At 42.7% G+C, this 16,643-nt stretch overlaps 1 protein-coding gene across 4 annotated transcripts in view; it reads right to left on the bottom strand.

Moving 5' to 3' along the window:
• The window catches only part of sema6bb (sema domain, transmembrane domain (TM), and cytoplasmic domain, (semaphorin) 6Bb), a 128,721-nt gene that overhangs the window by 21,137 nt on the left and 90,941 nt on the right, over nt 1-16,643 (bottom strand). For all 4 annotated transcript variants that reach the window (XM_039606955.1, XM_031726777.2, XM_039606954.1 and 1 more), the window contains exons 14-16: nt 16,412-16,552; nt 11,078-11,155; nt 5,502-5,560 (exon numbers count right to left, since the gene is read on the bottom strand). In XM_039606955.1, coding sequence (XP_039462889.1) covers nt 5,502-5,560; nt 11,078-11,155; nt 16,412-16,552 — 278 coding nt within the window. The remainder of the gene's footprint in view (nt 1-5,501; nt 5,561-11,077; nt 11,156-16,411; nt 16,553-16,643) is intronic.

The raw sequence follows: 16,643 nt of genomic DNA, 5'->3' as shown, positions 1-16,643 counted from the left end.
GTGTGTGTGTGTGTGTGTGTGTGTGTGTGTGTGTGTGTGTGTATGTGGAGGAGGGATTTTGTTTCTAATAAATGCACAGAGAGCCATACATAACCACAAGTCAATATCCTGAGCTACGCTCAACTTCCTCACCGTTTCCCATTAAGAAACTGATCTCACGCTGCGGTCTCCTGACACTGCAGAAAGAAATTCTTTTAGTGATGCTGTGAGAGACATTATCCTCATTTCATTGACTTTCATGACAGATGGACTAAATCTGAGAGATGCAAAGTAAAGACGTGGATGCTTGAGTGAGGAAAGGAGAAGGACAGCTCCTCTGTGATGTGTGAAAAGAAAAGATCGGGAGGATACGAGGCAGGTGCTTTACGTCGCCGCGGCAGAGTTACAGCCTGCTCACAAGCCCGCCGAAGAGGCCAGCGACAGCTGCGTGATGCAGGAGACGCCCGTGGCGCTCTCAGTCCATTTGTCACACCGGGCCGACCAAGCTCCGCCAAAAAAAAGATGCTCCTTCCTTTCCCCGCGCCGGCCTCCGTTCTCACGGCTTTCATCTACCTTCACCCTCTTCTTTTCTCAATTTCCTACGTGATTACCGCTGCAGCATCTCGCCTTTTCCTCCTCCTATAACCAGACTATTTTTGTCCCCTCTCCCCATCACTCTGCTTCTTTTCTATATTCACCCTTATGACTCTGTCCTTCTGATCCCCTGAACCGTTTCACCCTTTCCATCCTCAAAGTTTGCCTTCTTCCTATGATCTCTCAATCCCTTACTCATTCTTTTTGCTCTGCTCTCCACTCCTTGATCTGATTTACCCAGCCCCCCCCCGTCTGTGCTCCTCTCGGCCCCATTCCTTTCCCCTTGCAGAATCACCCTTGATATCTATTCGACTGCCATCAGCCAGCGAAGAGATGAAAATCGATTCTCCTTCCAGCAACTGCTCCTCTCTGGTTAAGGAGAAAGGGGAGGCAGTTAGCCGGGCTCTAAGTAAGGCCGTCCATCCATCTCTCTTTGAGGTCTGACGACAATGCTGCTCTGAAATCAGTGCAGCACTTACAGAGACCAGAGGGAGAAGAGTTAGAGGAGAGGCACTGAAGCAGTAGAGGACCACAGACTGTGGCACAATAAATGGCTCGGAAGAACAAAACTAGCATAATATCCCCTTAAATCATGAATATAACCAACCTACCCTTGACGGGCTGCAGGTTTACCGCTCAGCGTGTGAAGGACAAACACAGTTTGCTTTCCAAACTTCCTCACCAAGAACATACAAAGCACATGCATGGAAACTAAACTCGTAAAATCCTTTCCCTGTTCCAATGATTGTGAAAGCTTTAAGGGGGAATGCGTCCACACATTTTTTGACCCACACGTTTCCTGTTAGACTGTTATTCATATTCTCCCACATGAGAATCATCTTTCACCTCTGTCTCCCAAATGTAAGTCATTTCCGAGTCTTTCATGTCGCTCCCGTCCACGTTTTCTGTCAAAATCTCCATGGCTTGTGACTCACAACCTTCCCCATCAGGAGTAGCACTGGCGGTGAAAGGTTAACCTGAGCTCGACCCACGATGACAGCGTCCCTGCCACATGAATAAAATCCAGACGTTGAAAAGTCTGCAGCGCTAACTTGTGCAAACTAGAACTAATCACAGGGAAGCGTGTCGTTTCAGTCCGGGGGGAGAAAGAAAAACGACAGAAATGCAGCGAAGCACGTGGAACTCCCGGTCGCAGGAGCGCTGAAGCAGAGGAAGCAAAAGCAACGGCGCCATAAATTAATAGCAAAACAAAACAAGCATAATTTGAATATGACCATCATAACCTTAATGGGTCGGTTCAGCCAATTATGAAATACAAATAGCAACATACTTTCTCACCTCCAGTTTCACTGGCGGTGTCTAGCCAAGCAGGCAGTTTTGATTTTATTCAGTAATTTGGTTCCAAACATTTACAGCAATGGAAAATATTTTAGAGAAAATGTCTGGAAAAATTGAAAGAAAGGAAACAACGAGGAGGCTCAGACGCCAGCGGCGAGATAACACCAGAATCCTGAAAGAGCGAGGCAGAGCGGAGACGTAACGCGTTCAGATTGTCACCGACAGCCGTTCTATCAAAGAGGACTTGTGCTTTTAAACTTCTTAAATTGTTACGATGAAAACATGTTACCTGCCGCGGGGAAAGTATCCGGTTCTTTAGAGGAAGAGGCGAAGATTCAATATTCAGAGTAAAGTTTCCTTTCTCTTATGTCCTCTCCTGTTAATCATCACATGACTTCATTTATTATTTTGTAATTTCTGTTTTTAACGGTGAAAATATGAAATCTGAACTGTGGCTGGAAGCGACAGGGAAAATGTTGTTAGACATGCAGCTACAGAAAGTGACTCATCTTCAAGAAGAGAAGAGAAGCCAAAGGGAGAGAGCAAAAAACGAGTTTGCTGAATTCCCTTAAAGAGACATAGATAGGCCAGACCATATCTCACCTCTCATCTGCTTGGTCAAGGTACAGACAGGTGGAATGAGTCCAATATAGAGATATGAAATATTCAGCAACCAAAAGGCTTCTGTCTGTTCCACCGATCCGGGCCTCCGAGGAGTCTGTGTGGCTGCAAGCACATGCATATACAGCGCGTGTCCTATATACATAAAAACGCAGAGGAATGCTGACAGGCACACGGAGTGAGGATGTGCACTCTGTTTTCAAAGTCTTAACGGTGTCAGTGACAGTTTGTCATAGCAGGCCTGCTGAAGCCGCGCCTCTCCGTCTTCCTCTGACTGAATATTACATTTGCAGATGACTGAAAGAGTCTTTGTCTTACAGAAAGACAAAGAGAGATGGACTCGGCATTAACCACGAACAGGAAACACCGAGGAAAGCGACCGTATCAGAGACAATGAAAGTGTCAAATAAAAGAGATATGATGAAAGGATAGAGCGCGGCACCGAGTCCATCACGCCCGCTGAGACAAAGTGCAGCCTGAGCGTCGGTGGCAGCTGTCAGATAGACGCCGGCTCACGTTCCCGCCATGTCGGCCCAGCAGCGCCCGGTCACCTCGCACCGGCGGAGCTCGCCGACCGGGCCCAGCAGCGCCCGGTCACCTCGCACCGGCGGAGCTCGCCTCTGTCAGCTGAGCTCAGCTCGGCCATATTTCACGACGGGATCAGACGTGGGACCAAAACGTGCCTCGGAGCTCGGAAATTCCTCAAAGGCAGGACCGGAGAGCAGGAGGATACATCTTTATGTGGCGGCGCTCCAAGACCAGCAGATACTGCACGCTTTCATGTCCGTGTACAAATGATAAATTCATAAATTAACACTCTCTGTCCACTCTGTGGCCAATTTAAAGGGACATGCACGCTTGTTTGCCATGTTAAAGTCCATCATCATGGACACGAGTTTTCAATGTGCCTTTCCTCATTATATAGCTCCGGCTGTGAGTTGCTTCCGAGGGGCAGCCAATCAGAAGAAATCTGTCTGACAGGGAGGTCTTAAAGGCTTTAAAGGGAGAGTAAAAGTAGAGTATGTAATCTAATCAATAATCAATCAAACTGTGAAAGCTGCTCGAGTCCAATAATAAAAGCACGGAGCTGGGAATAACCATAACAGGTCCTTTTAATTGGATATGAGTGAGTCATAACGATGGAAATGGCATCAAACTGCGAATTGTGCAAAGCTGCTCTAGTAGGATCCAATAATAACAACATGGAGCTGGAAATGAGGATAATCGGTCCCCTTAAATGGATACGAATGACTCATAATGACTGAAATGACTGTGTAAATATGAGCCCTTTATTTTGAAGAGGTATTTCTGGAATGCACTGCTTCAAAGGGAGAAAATCTGACATCGGTGAAGATTAATTGTTTTCATATGATCACTTGGCCTCTTTTGTCATGACCTCAAACGAGTTTCCTGCTTCAATGTGCCACAACATTTAAGCACGATAGCCAACCGCAAGTTGTAAATGAGATCAGCTAATGCACCTTCAGTCTGTGCTGCTCTATGAAATCTCTTTGCAGCAGCACCTTCAACATGTCAGCCAGTCTCAGCCTGGTCCCACTGACCCCTCTGACCCAAGACCTCGCATGAAACCCGTAAACATAACATCAAAACCGGGATACCAGACCCCAGCTTGTAAAACACCCCATTAGCCAACTAATACACCCGTGTGATTGTGTTCATCTCTCACCCACCAGCGTAGCACACCAGCAATGATTGAGAGGTTTTGCTTTTAATTAAGCTTCCTCTATATAGTTGCTCAAGCTAAATCTCCACATGGTCGAAATTGTGCAATTTAATTAAAATGACCATTTTTCATCTAGTTTATGATTTTTATTAGTGTGAGAACCAGATGAATGTGAGCGCTTATTCTTCATTTGCAGGATTTTTTTCGGCCATCAGATCTGCAGCGGGCTACGATGGCTGTGCAGAGCAGCAGCTTTGATAAAGAACCAAGATGTTATTTTAATGTAAAGTAGAAATACATTAAACTCTGTTTAAGGTTTCATTGCTTGGATAGGCTGTCGGTCTGTCCGGATCATTATGCTTTTTGGCAATCACAAATGTGTTAATAACCAAAAAACCCCTGAGATTCTTTAATTACTCTGTGTTTGATATAACACACCCTGGTATCTGTTTAGGTATCTGACCACTACTTGGGAGGACTAGGGTCCTCCACACGTTCTGTAAGACCCACCCTTGGGCTTGGTGACGTCAAAACCTGAAGGCTAACTTTGTTCCGTCATCAGCTCCAGAGGAAGTCGCCCGCGGTTTGGCGGTCAGAGGACCTGACGTGAGAGAGCAGCATCAAACGGAGGGGCCATCTGAAACAGGATTAGAGTTGTACGCAGGTTCTGATTATGAAATATTTATCTGTTCTTCTCTCAGGGAGCACGGCACATGAACTCCGGGAACTTTCAGAAGCAAAGGATTAATTTGCACGCACTGAAATTAGCACATAGATCAAAGCGAGGGGTGCCACGGGAGTATCCGAAACCTCAGTGTATCTAGAGTAGAGATTGTGCTTTGCTGGTTACCAAATCTATTTTCATAATGATATGGATAGAGAGGGAAAAAAAAGAAGACATCAAGGGGAATCCAAGCTGGAGTTGAGTATAATTAACCACATGTATATGGAACAAAACCTACCAGACCAAAGCAAAGACAGCATACAAAGGAGGACAGAGTAAACAGAGAGAAGAACAAAATTAGCTAAAACAGACACTGTAATTTTCTAACCAGCTCTCAGGCCTTCGTGTAGGATCAGAGCGATAACCCTGGGGAGGAGTTAGGTACGGCCGACCGCCGAGGTGGACTGGGACGTATTGTGGGTTTATTTGAGGATTTCTTCTGTGTAAACTGAAACTACCGGGCTCTTTCTCTCTTTTACTGTGCTGTTGTTTACCTCGAACATACCGAGCTTATGTAAGGCCTGCCAAAGACAGGAGAGCTATTTGTTTGAACATTTGCAGAGCAACACAAACACACAGAGCCACAATCGCTCCTCTTACCGTCACAGTCGCCCAAGTGGTCCACGTTTCCGTGTTCAACATCTTGCTCGAACGGCAGTCTGCGGAGGAGAGGAGACACGGTCATTAATCAGGTGGCACGGAGGCACGGCGACTCGGCCGCTGAGCCCACAGCGGAGATCCGCTCTGACACGAGAGCGCTACCTCAGTGTTACACTGGGGCGTACATCTCGACGAGCTCCTGGCACTTAAGAAATCTCATTTTTTTTGTTTGGCCGGCGAGAAAAATGAAGTGAAGAAGCCCTCGAGCTGCCTAATATCCCACAATAATCTTCATTATAATTTTAAAATACCACTCATGCCAGCAGCATCAATAATTAAACTAATTAATGCAATGAATTACAAATATTTCTAGGTCAGCAAAGGACTTCACATTAGAGATATTTGCTGTAGATATAAACTCCAAACTGTTGGAGTGCAAAGTGCTAAAGAGGTGGAACAGTCCAACACCATGTGTTTCACTCATTAATATGCAGATTAGGGTGGGGACGTAATCATAGCATCCTACCACTTTTTATACATTTATGATCAGTGAAATATTCAGCAAAACCTCAAACTGTACTGATTTCTGTGGAAAACTATGACATATTGTATTTATACAAGTCATTTCCCTTTTGGTCCAAAGGGGAGCATGAAAACCTCAACAGACAATAACATAGAGTATGATGAAGAGAGGAAGTGGAGAGGAAATGAGAACGGCTCACAGGCCAGGTGCACACCGAGACAAACACAAGTGCTTTTGATTATGGCTCGTTTCGAGGGGGAAGCTGCGACGGACGCAGCGAGAACGTTTGTGTAGGTGTGTGAGTGCACGCAAAAGCGTGCCTGCAGGCTCCATGCGTTTCAGAACTCATTTATAATGAGCTTCATGTGACTGGAAAGACCTCTAGTTAAGTGATTTAAGTATCATATAGGGGAAAGTGCACTTTTGCCCCTTTTCAACAGCACAGCTCTGGAAAAGAAACACGTAAAAAACACACGAAATCGCTAAAAAAACAGATCATTTTCATTCTGAATGCAGCATGCATGCATCTGTTTCTTTAGTTTTCCTTGGTCACATGTAAATTAGCGTGCAAAAGTCTTGAGCTGACCCGCATTTCTTTATATTTCACAGGAAAATGAGAAATAGGTGCGGCGATTTATCGAAACATGAAAAGATAATGAGAAATACAGTATTTAAAGCAAAAATAGAAATGGTCAGTATTTGATATGATCACCTTTATTCAGTCTGAGCTCTCTGAGCAGCTCTCTGTCATCTCTGTGAGGACCTTCAGGAATAATTCTCCAGGCTTTTTTGGACGTTTTTGCATTTTTTTTTCTCTTCTCTGTTTAAAAATCTGAATCCATCAGTCATTTCTCCCTGTTTGCCTTCCACTGTGACCATTTCTGATGAGGCTTCAGTGAACAGTAGATGGATCATCTCTCAGGTCCTGTGTCAGGTCTTGTTTCTTATGTTTCTTCAGGTCTTCTTATGATTTTCAGATGCTTTTCATTTCCTGCAGATAGTTTTTTAGGCCGTTTGTCCTCCACGTCTCCACTTACTTCAATATTTTAAGGACACGCTGCACACCGCACTGAGATATGCATCGAGTTTCAGCCCTTTTTGGTGCAAAAATATGACTCTCTGCCTGTTAAACTCTTATCTTTGGCTTTTTTGTAGATTCAACTGAAGAAACGAGAACTAATGATTGTAACGAGCTGCCACTTTTTGAAACTTACAAGAAAGTCTGCAAACAAAAAGAAAGTTGTGTTTGCCAAATACTTTTGTATAAATGTATTGTAGCTTTATATTTACAGTGTATTTAAGTTTGCAGTAATGAATGCTGTAAAGTTTTGTCTATTTTAGCATCAGCTATAAACTCATCAGCTTCACGCTCTGTAGTGGAGCTATGTTAAACTGCACGGTTCCTATTAAATAAAACACTATTTAATTTATTTAATTTTACTGTAAAGTAAAAATGCCAAAAACCACTGAAAAAACTTTTTTTTTTTTGTGGCTTGAAATGTGTTCACACTGGCAACAGCTACTTTTCTCAGCAGCTAAATGGGCTTATTATGTCTAAACTGTGCTCATATTAACCATTAACCAGTTTTAAATGATGAGATCAGCATATGTGCACGCAATCCTCACGAGTCGAAGCTCAGACTGTGTCAGATATTTTTCTGCTCTTGGCTCCGTTTGTATTAAAGAGAGAGAATATTTCCAATAGGACCATCTCAGGCAAACAGCTCTGGCTGACAACCTGCACTCAAAAACCTTCTGTTTATGAGGGGCAGTTAGAGATGAGCTGCTCCCAGTCCCCGTCCGAGATAAATACCGATCATTTCAAAGTGTGACTCATGAAAAGCTGCTGTAGTAGAGTCCAAGAATGAATGTAAAGCTTGAAATGAGAATAACAGATCCCCTTTAAAGTTTGTCGGTAAATTCCTGTCCTGCTTATAGATGAGTGAGAAGATCAATAACACTCTCTTACAACAGTGAATATGAAGCTTTAGCCAGCAGGCCATTAGCTTAACAGTCTGCATGGTGGCACTGCCCAGAGTGATCCTTAAGGTTGTGTGCTTAAACAGTCTCCTGGCCTCAGATCAAAGAAACCTGGTGCAAAAGAATAAATAACAATATTTTCCCCAGATGTTAAACTTTACAACGCCATAGCCTTACAATCACAACACCAATGCGTGACCTAATGTGATCGGCTGAGCCTAAACTGTCACCATATAAGTATAAGTGAGCATTTAGCAGGGGCTCGGTTGATTTGATGCACGCCTTCTGTACGTTACCACAAAGATGTGCACGTTTGTAGCAATCACTCTCACATACGCTGTTTTATGGCACTGCAGCTACATCTGACATGTCAGAGCACTGACTGTGCATGAAAGTTGAACTTGACTCGAGAAGTCAGCATTGTGTAATTAGCTAAAGACTCAAACAGCAGCCAACATTCGTGCTTTTAATGCCTAAAAAAACTGTGACAAATGAGTCCAAGTGTGCTGTGAACCTGCAGCGGTGCCATCCTAATAAAGAGTAATGTTATGTGTTCAGTTGGCTGCATCTCCCAGTCGGCAGGTTGTTCACTTTGTATACATTAGACGTGTCTGTGGCTCTGTGTGCGTGCCCACTTCTTACTGTTGCTTTTTCATTTTGACTGTTTCTTTTCTTGTATATTCTCACGGCTACTTTGGATCATTGTTTAAAGACTTCATTCAGTAACTAAAGAGAAAGTAATAAAGACCACAGTGTGGACTCTGTTACAGCACAGCTTCCCAGTAAGGGTTAGTGGAAGTAGTTCTACCCATCATTTCTTTATATTTTGATTCAAGAAGCTGCTGTTCTTTATAAAGCTGTATTGAGCAGTAGTTCTTCAGATACTATGAAGTTCTTTCAAAGTTTTTCTTTCGGTTGCTTTTTCACTTATTTTCAGTCCAGTCCTTGTTCCTGAGGATCTTTTTTGACCTACGAAGCATTCAAGCAGAGAAAAGGCAGTGAGCTCAAGGACTGATCCAGTGTTTGTCTTCACATAAGAGACGACTTAGCAAAGAATCAATTTGTTCCAGTTTTTTTTAGTTGAATCTACAAAAATGCCAAAGATCACACAGTTTGACAGGCATAATTCCCAAAGAGCTGCTGGCATATCTCGGCATGTGTGAACAGAATTGGAAAGTCATGTCCTTAAAGAGCAGGGTTAAAAAATCCAGCAAAGACCTGACACAGGACCCGAGAGATGATCTAGACCTCCAGCTGATCGTCTACTGTTCACCGAAGCCTCATCAGACACTAATAAAGTGAAACAGGAAGAAAGACTGAGGTATGAACTGAAGATCAGTGGAACAGGTCTGACGGAGAGATAAATCCACGTTTCTGGACAATGGCACTGCAGTGAAATCACGGCTGGATTAGAACCCACAGTGGAACCCCACAGATTGGCCTCCCCATCCAGCCAGAGACCAGAACCAAAGGCAGAAACATCCAAAGAAGAGCTTTGAATGTCCTTCAAGAAGCCTGGAGAACTGTTCCTGAAGATCCTCAGAGAGCTGCTTAGACAGGACAAAGCTGCTCACACCAAACATCAACTTTTATCATCGACAAACATCCACTATAGTTGGATCTATAGTTGGATTTATGTATGGGTATGTTCAGTAAATCCCTGCACCTGTTTCTCATTTTCCAATCGAAATATGAAGAAATGATGTTGGCTCCACACCTTTTTACTATACCAAATAGAGATTATGGGTTAACTTCCCTTATTTTGTTTATTATTTAATAACCATGCTTTGATATCCTGAATGTGCCAGTTAAAAATGCCCCCACCCCCGACACACACTGTTTCTGTAAGTGTTTTGTTAGCAAATATTTTCCATTTTCTTTTAGAAACAATGTCGATCAATTAATTTTGAACATGATTTCTTTTCTAACCTCCCATTTGCTTTTTTAATTCACATTTCATTTTGTTGTTGTTGTCATTAAGCTGCTTTGCTTTTATTGATGCTTCATTGTGCAAATAATTAACACAGACATATAAAAACCGGTCAGTGGTAATCAAGAGTGGACACTTGATGTATTTTGAAAATGTTGGTCGGTACAACTGACAAAAGACTAAATTAGTGGTTTACAGGAAAAAGGAATATTTAATTGTCACAAAATTCTTGTTGGCAAAAGCAAATCCTGAACGCACAACATACTTCCCCCCCAAACCAAAAACCATGAGCATAACATCTTCCTTTATTGAAACTACAAAACAGCTCTCCCTAAGAAACTGCATCTAACAACACGAGCTGCTGAGCTCTCCTCTCGCACCGGTTTGGAAAGAGAGGTTGCATTATTCCACAAAGAGGAAATCCACAGTAACTCAATGCAGAATCGATTGCCGAGTTGACCGCCCTTGGTAAATCAAATCAAGACCAACATAGAGGCCTATAATAGTATAAGCAGGCAGCCCGGGGTGGTCTTTAAGGCCTGTGTTGCCTGTTCGGCTGGCACTACACCTGTGTTTGAAAGCCTAATTCAATAAGCAGCTTGACTAAAGAGAAATCTGATTTCTCTGGGAGGAAACAGCCACAACTGGAGGTGAGCTGTCAAGAGAGGCCGCTGCACTTCACACACACACATTCATGTAGACAACGCTCTGTGTGCGTGTGCTACGCAGAAAACAGAGAAACATGCAAAAACATTGAATCCAGTTAAACACGTACATGTTTTATGTACGCGGAGAGGTTACTCCGAGGGCACAGATGTCACTTATAAATATAAATCATTGCAAATAAAACCTAGCGACTTCCACACTTAAGAAAAAAATGCATGGTCTCCATGGGTGGTCTGCTGTCAGAAAAGTAACCTTGAGGAGTGATAAAAGTACAAAGAAATTCAAAGGAAAACAAGTTGGATCAAAGCAGCAGATCAGAGAAAAACTGCAGGAAAAGCACACACAGAGCTTCAGAGTGACATAAAGAAAAAAATACCTTAAAGAAACAGTGTGTCAAAGAATTTGTTTTAAATATAAAAGTGAGCAGTGGATGCTGTGAGTTGTAAATACACGAAAAACGAAAGAAGGATGCCGTACCTGGTTCCAGGTCTGAGGAAAGAGCAGGTGCTTCCTCTGGTCCAGCCGCAGTAAGGGTCCCTGGAGGCGATGCAGTTCCTGCAGAGGAGAGGAAACAAATGATTTGACTGGCTGAACACCGAAAAGGTTCCCAGTTCTACTTCGGTCCCCATAAGTGCACGCTGTGCAGCTGCTGCCTTAAAGGGGTCTCTGGGTCAAAACAGCAACTAAACACAGAGACTGATGATGTCATGAAGCAGCTGATAACAATCTGTTCAATATGACTCACGGGAAATCACACCGGTGAGGTAATGCGTTACAGTTTTATTCATATTAGCTGTGCATGTTTATGTTAGCTCATTTCTTTCCACTTTCATTCTAAAAGACAAACAGCCACAGATGACATGATTGTAACAATGATGCAAACTGAAAACACCTGCACAGGTAACGTAGCTAACAATCAGAGTCCACTGTCGGAGAAACTAGAGGGAAGCAAAGAGGAGTCTGTAATAAAGCACGCTGTTAGAGTGAATAAATTCAATAAAAAGAAATCTGTGTGTTTGGATATTTCTTTGATATATCAAATTTAACTCTTACTCAGAGTAACCCATGTTTCTCTCTTCTGATCCGAGTAGTTTCTGTCATATTTCAGGTCTAACTGGGTGTGCATCGCAAGTTAGTGATGTTGGTCTCTGAGTATGCAGCTACCTTTGGAAAAGGGTACAGGGGAGGTCATCAAACGCCGTCTGTTTGGGGGAAGCGTTAAGTAAGCTTCACTGTTAGATTTGCAGATTGTGACTATAACTGCAGTTAACTGACTTTCATTAGCCATCACCCTGCTTATCTTTCTGGTGGTTTGCTCATGGATTGGACCATACTGTGCTCACAACTAAAAACTGCTTGTCATAAAATATCTCCTGATTACTTTTTCCTTCACTGAATCCACTATAAAGCAAATACTGATAATTAGGAGTGATGGTGTGAATTTTTTAGATGGATTTCCATCTCCTTGGAAGTCATTGACCTTCAAGTTTTACAGCCTGTAAAACGTGTTAGATGTTGTTCGGTGCAGTGAATATTTTGTCATTTTTGAGAAAAATCAATAGAGAGCAAGCTAATAACAGAGCTGTGAGGAGGGACGGGCACTTAAAAAAAACACTTCCTGAAAACTGAAACTGAATTCTTGATGTTTAACTAGGTGACAGATTGATAAAACGGTCCGAATAAGTCTTTCGTAAATGTTCTGATCATGGAGCTGAATGCTGTGCAAAGGGACCTTAATTTAAGACTTTTTAGTAGACTGTGGGAGTCTCAGCAGAGATGTGAGCTTTTCAACAGCAACCTTCACCAAAACGGATTCTCAGCATCAGCACTGCCTGAGGTTTTTCTTCTAAATTTGACTTTCAAAAAACATGAGTCATAAATTAGATATGTTAACACTATCACTCACTTCATATTTTTACTAATTCTCTTCAAGGTAAAGTCAGCCAAAAATATTCCAGTACACTTCAAATTCATTCTGTGTGTTCACAGAAAAAAAAGTCCTGGCTCTCTCAATGGGAACAAAACAAAGTGGCTTGGACCGGCCCACACGTCACTACTCCAGCCAACCAGCCGCAGGGGAAGTTATTCCATGTGCACAGACATCACTGTGAATCCCTGCACACTTCCAGACAGGAAAACAGCCGATGAATAACCACAGAGAGGAAAAAGTGTTTTTGCACATGCTTTGGTTCATTTGTGGGCATGTTTTTGGTCTTGTCCGTAATTAGGCGAACGTAGAGAAAGCCAGCACAAGAGCCAGATGTGAGACAAGCTTGCAGGAACTGTTTACAAAGCATATGTAGTAAAAATGTGACTTTCAAATATTTTTTCCCTATAAAGCTGCTGACTGGCTCCAGCTCACTGGGACGTTTCGCAGTGGTTGGCAGGAGGTCACATTAGTTGCTGGCTTTGGTTACGGTGGGGAACAGGAGGCACCTTTAATGGTTCCCCTGTGAAAACTTTCTAAAAATCTAAACAACTAACTTGGTGCTTTTTACTCTCTTGCACTTTGAACGGCGTGTTTGTGTGTTTTAGCTATGACAAAAAGAAGTCTGGAACATTTCTCCTTGGGTCAGCTAACTCAGTTGCTAAATGTCATTGTCCTAGCAATGCACGCCCATGAATTTGGAGCAGTGAAGGGAGGAGTGTGTTTATTTGGCTGTTAAGTTCAAATGTCAAACTTTCTGAAAAATTGCTTACTCCATCTCTAAAAATAAAATGCCATGTCCTTGAGTGCAGCAACAAATCTCCCCTGCTCACAGCTCCACTGATAATGTAATGCTGACAAAACCACAAACGCCACAGACTGCCAAAAAAGTGTCCGAAAGACTCTAAGTTTTAAACAAAACTGGTGTCAATAACACCAATCATATTTCGGGTAAGAGTATTCATCTAAACCACATATTTAGAGATATCTAAATATATATATGTCTGGTAATTTTAGCTTTTTTGGTGATTTCTTTGAAGTGTTCATTTTCCAGGGTGGAATGATTGCACAGCATATATCTTTAATGGCTTTTTTATTTTAAAAAAAAGTCTGAATTGGTTTCAGATGTCTCTAATCCACACAGGCTCAACATTATGGCTGATGGCTCAAAAGTGTCTTTTAACTTGACAAAGCCTAGGCCAATTAAGTTTTTGACTAGAGGTGATAGTTTTTCTTTGCAGCGTTAAGAGAATTTGTTTAACAGCACTTATTGGACTGACTAAAACTCAGAACCATGGGAAAGTCCGAAGAATTTAGTGAAGAGGGAGAATTGGACTCCCTCCTATCAGCAGCTAGATGACTGAAACAGTCAGGTGTTCCAACCGGACAATAATCCCAAAAACACATCAGAGCTAGTTGGGGAGTGGATAAAGCAGGCTAACATTAAGCTTCTGGAATGGCCTTCAAAAAGCTAATGAAATCAGAGGACGGCTCTTACAAGCCGGGTCTGTGCCAGGAAACCATCTGATTTAGAGAACGTTACCAATTCTGCCAAAAAAAATAAAATATGACCCAAAATCATGGCAGAAGCTGACGGTGACCAAAAGCGTCTTCAAGGGGAAACTTACTAAGGTGTATTTAGACAAATATTATAGGTACAGCTATATCTGCAACACCAAATCAGCTGGCAGTCTTTCATTTTACCAAACTACCTGCACAGCAACAGCAAAGGTGCAAAAGTTAAGGACAGATGGTGCAAAAGGTGGGCGTAGCTTTAGAGTCTGCAAAATGAAGCAAGCACAAAGTCTTTTAAACCTTAAGACTGTCTTCTTTCTAATGACCAGCAGGGGAAGACTCTGCATGCACCTTTAATGATATTCTGCACCAGAGCTTAATGAGCCAGAGTTAAACGACATCAAAAGATCCAGCTGTACGCTCGGCACACAGCATAAAGCCGAGCCGTTACTATGAAATACTGAAGATTTTATTTAAAAATGCAAGCATATCAAACAGGATTAAAGTCAGGTGGAAAGGAATCTGCACATCAACTGTCATCGCACTGAACCAAATTCAAAGTGCTCAAAAATATTCTTCACAGGTTAAAAAAAATACACTTGAAGACAGCGAAGCATGACTAAGAAATGTTTAACCTATTTGCACACAGAAAATTAACTCTCACGCACACATCGAAAATAAAAGTGCACGTAGCATACACACCTCAGAAAGCATGCGAGTGCTTTCTTAATGTGCATTACACGCTTGTACGACTCACCTGGTTCAGTGAACGCAACTGCACGCCTCATGTACCAGAGTGTGTACCAGTCTGTGTTACTGTGTCAGTGGACTCTGAAGGGCCACAGCCACGGGCAACTAGACTGAAGAGTGATTCTCTCCAGTGTGCAGACTGTGTGGGTGTGTGCAGGTGAAACAATCTTGCTTTGAATAAATCTTGTTTAATTGCAGCACAGCCAGGCTTCCAGAAATCCAGCTTCTTCACTGTTCATTCCCATAATCTAATATGTAGTGATGAACAGAGTGATCGGGAGGGTTGGGTGCTAGGTTACTAGCTAAAGAGTAACGAGCTTGCTTTGCAAGGATCATCTGTACACTGTATGGATTCACAACTACTAATTAGTGCTGAAACAGAACGAAAATTAAGCTTTAATTTTACTCATTGAAAGCCAGACTGAGCACAGATTTTTTTAGATGATCTGTGAGCACAATTAACAGCAAAGCAAGCATTTAAAATGCTCCAAACAGCACCAAGACCAGTCGCTAACTCACATTAGCTGAGGTGATGACTGCTGTGTGACCGCAGCTACCGTATCTGGCACCTCTCGTTTCCTTTTTCCTCTTTGCTTCAAAGATGGGGACCAGGTCTGCAACCACTCGCAGTGAGTTTTCATGTCACATTTGTGTGGCAATAAGACGCTAACTCAGTCTGCTATCAGTTTGCAATACAGTGGAGTCAAGTTGGCAATTACATGCATCGCAATCAACTGCGATAAATCAGTGCAAATCTCAAATCTGTTGACGTCTGCAAACGCAGAACTTCGCATTAACTAACATTCAGAGTTGACCCAAAACCTCACAGATGTGAAGCAGAAATTCACAAAGGTAGTTGCTGCAGGATGCTGATATATGACACGGGCGACTTTGCTTTAGTAAAACCAGAATACAAGCAGTTTGCTGAGAGCTGAGTCGAGTCCCTTGCTGCGAAGACACACACTGCAGGTGATCCTCACTTTTGCCTCCCAGCAGGTGTAATCACCTTGTGATCTCGGTTGGTTGCCAAGAGGTTGAGGGTGTTGCACACTCAAGTTGGTCACTGCAAGGACATTTCAATCTGGACTTTTTGGAGCTGGCCTTTTGGGATTTGAGGATTTGTGGAAGTGTTTGCCACGTAAGGTTCGCTTTTCTGCTCCGTTTCTACTCAACTGCAGGACTCGTTCATATCATTACTACTCTGTTATCAAGTTAAAATATCATGTATTGTATTATCAGCAATTATTATTACTAGAAAGTAAAATTATGCTGCACACGACAGAGTAAAACAAAAATAATACACCACTATTTTAATTGAATTTATTACATTAAAAGCTTTCACTTGATTTTATGCCAACTTATTCGCCTATTTTATTAAAGTTTGACTCGTTTTACTGTGCTGCATTTAACAGATTGCCATCTTGCTCAAGGGCAAAGTGGCAGATGTTATAAGTTGTAATATTGTGTTATTATTGCAGCAAAGACGGGTCTGCTACAGCTGCAGCTGGAAGAAGGACACTTGTGAAGGCCAGATGGTTCCTCGAGGGTCACCTAACATCTCATCTTTGCCCCGCTGCCCTTCGTTGCTATTGTGTGAACGGTTTTTGTCGGAGGCTTACTTCATGCATCGGGAGTAAAGCTGGCATCGTGCCACTGGTACTCTGACCACACAGGACGGGAAGGCAAGGAGCAGAGTGTGGCTCATCCGGTCTAGAGTCAGGGACAACAGCTGCCTGGCCTGCAGAGAGTCCTCAGCGCACCTGCAACGAGCACACACACACAGATGCAGACACACATAAAAAAATTATTTTTTAGAATTACACAATTTCAATTACTAGACCGAGGCAGCAC

The sequence above is a fragment of the Oreochromis aureus genome, linkage group 23 (genome assembly GCF_013358895.1).
Source record: "Oreochromis aureus strain Israel breed Guangdong linkage group 23, ZZ_aureus, whole genome shotgun sequence".
Classification (NCBI taxonomy): Eukaryota; Metazoa; Chordata; class Actinopteri; order Cichliformes; family Cichlidae; genus Oreochromis; species Oreochromis aureus.
Note: the sequence above shows the minus strand (reverse complement) of the source record. Positions and strands in the feature narration are given on the sequence as shown.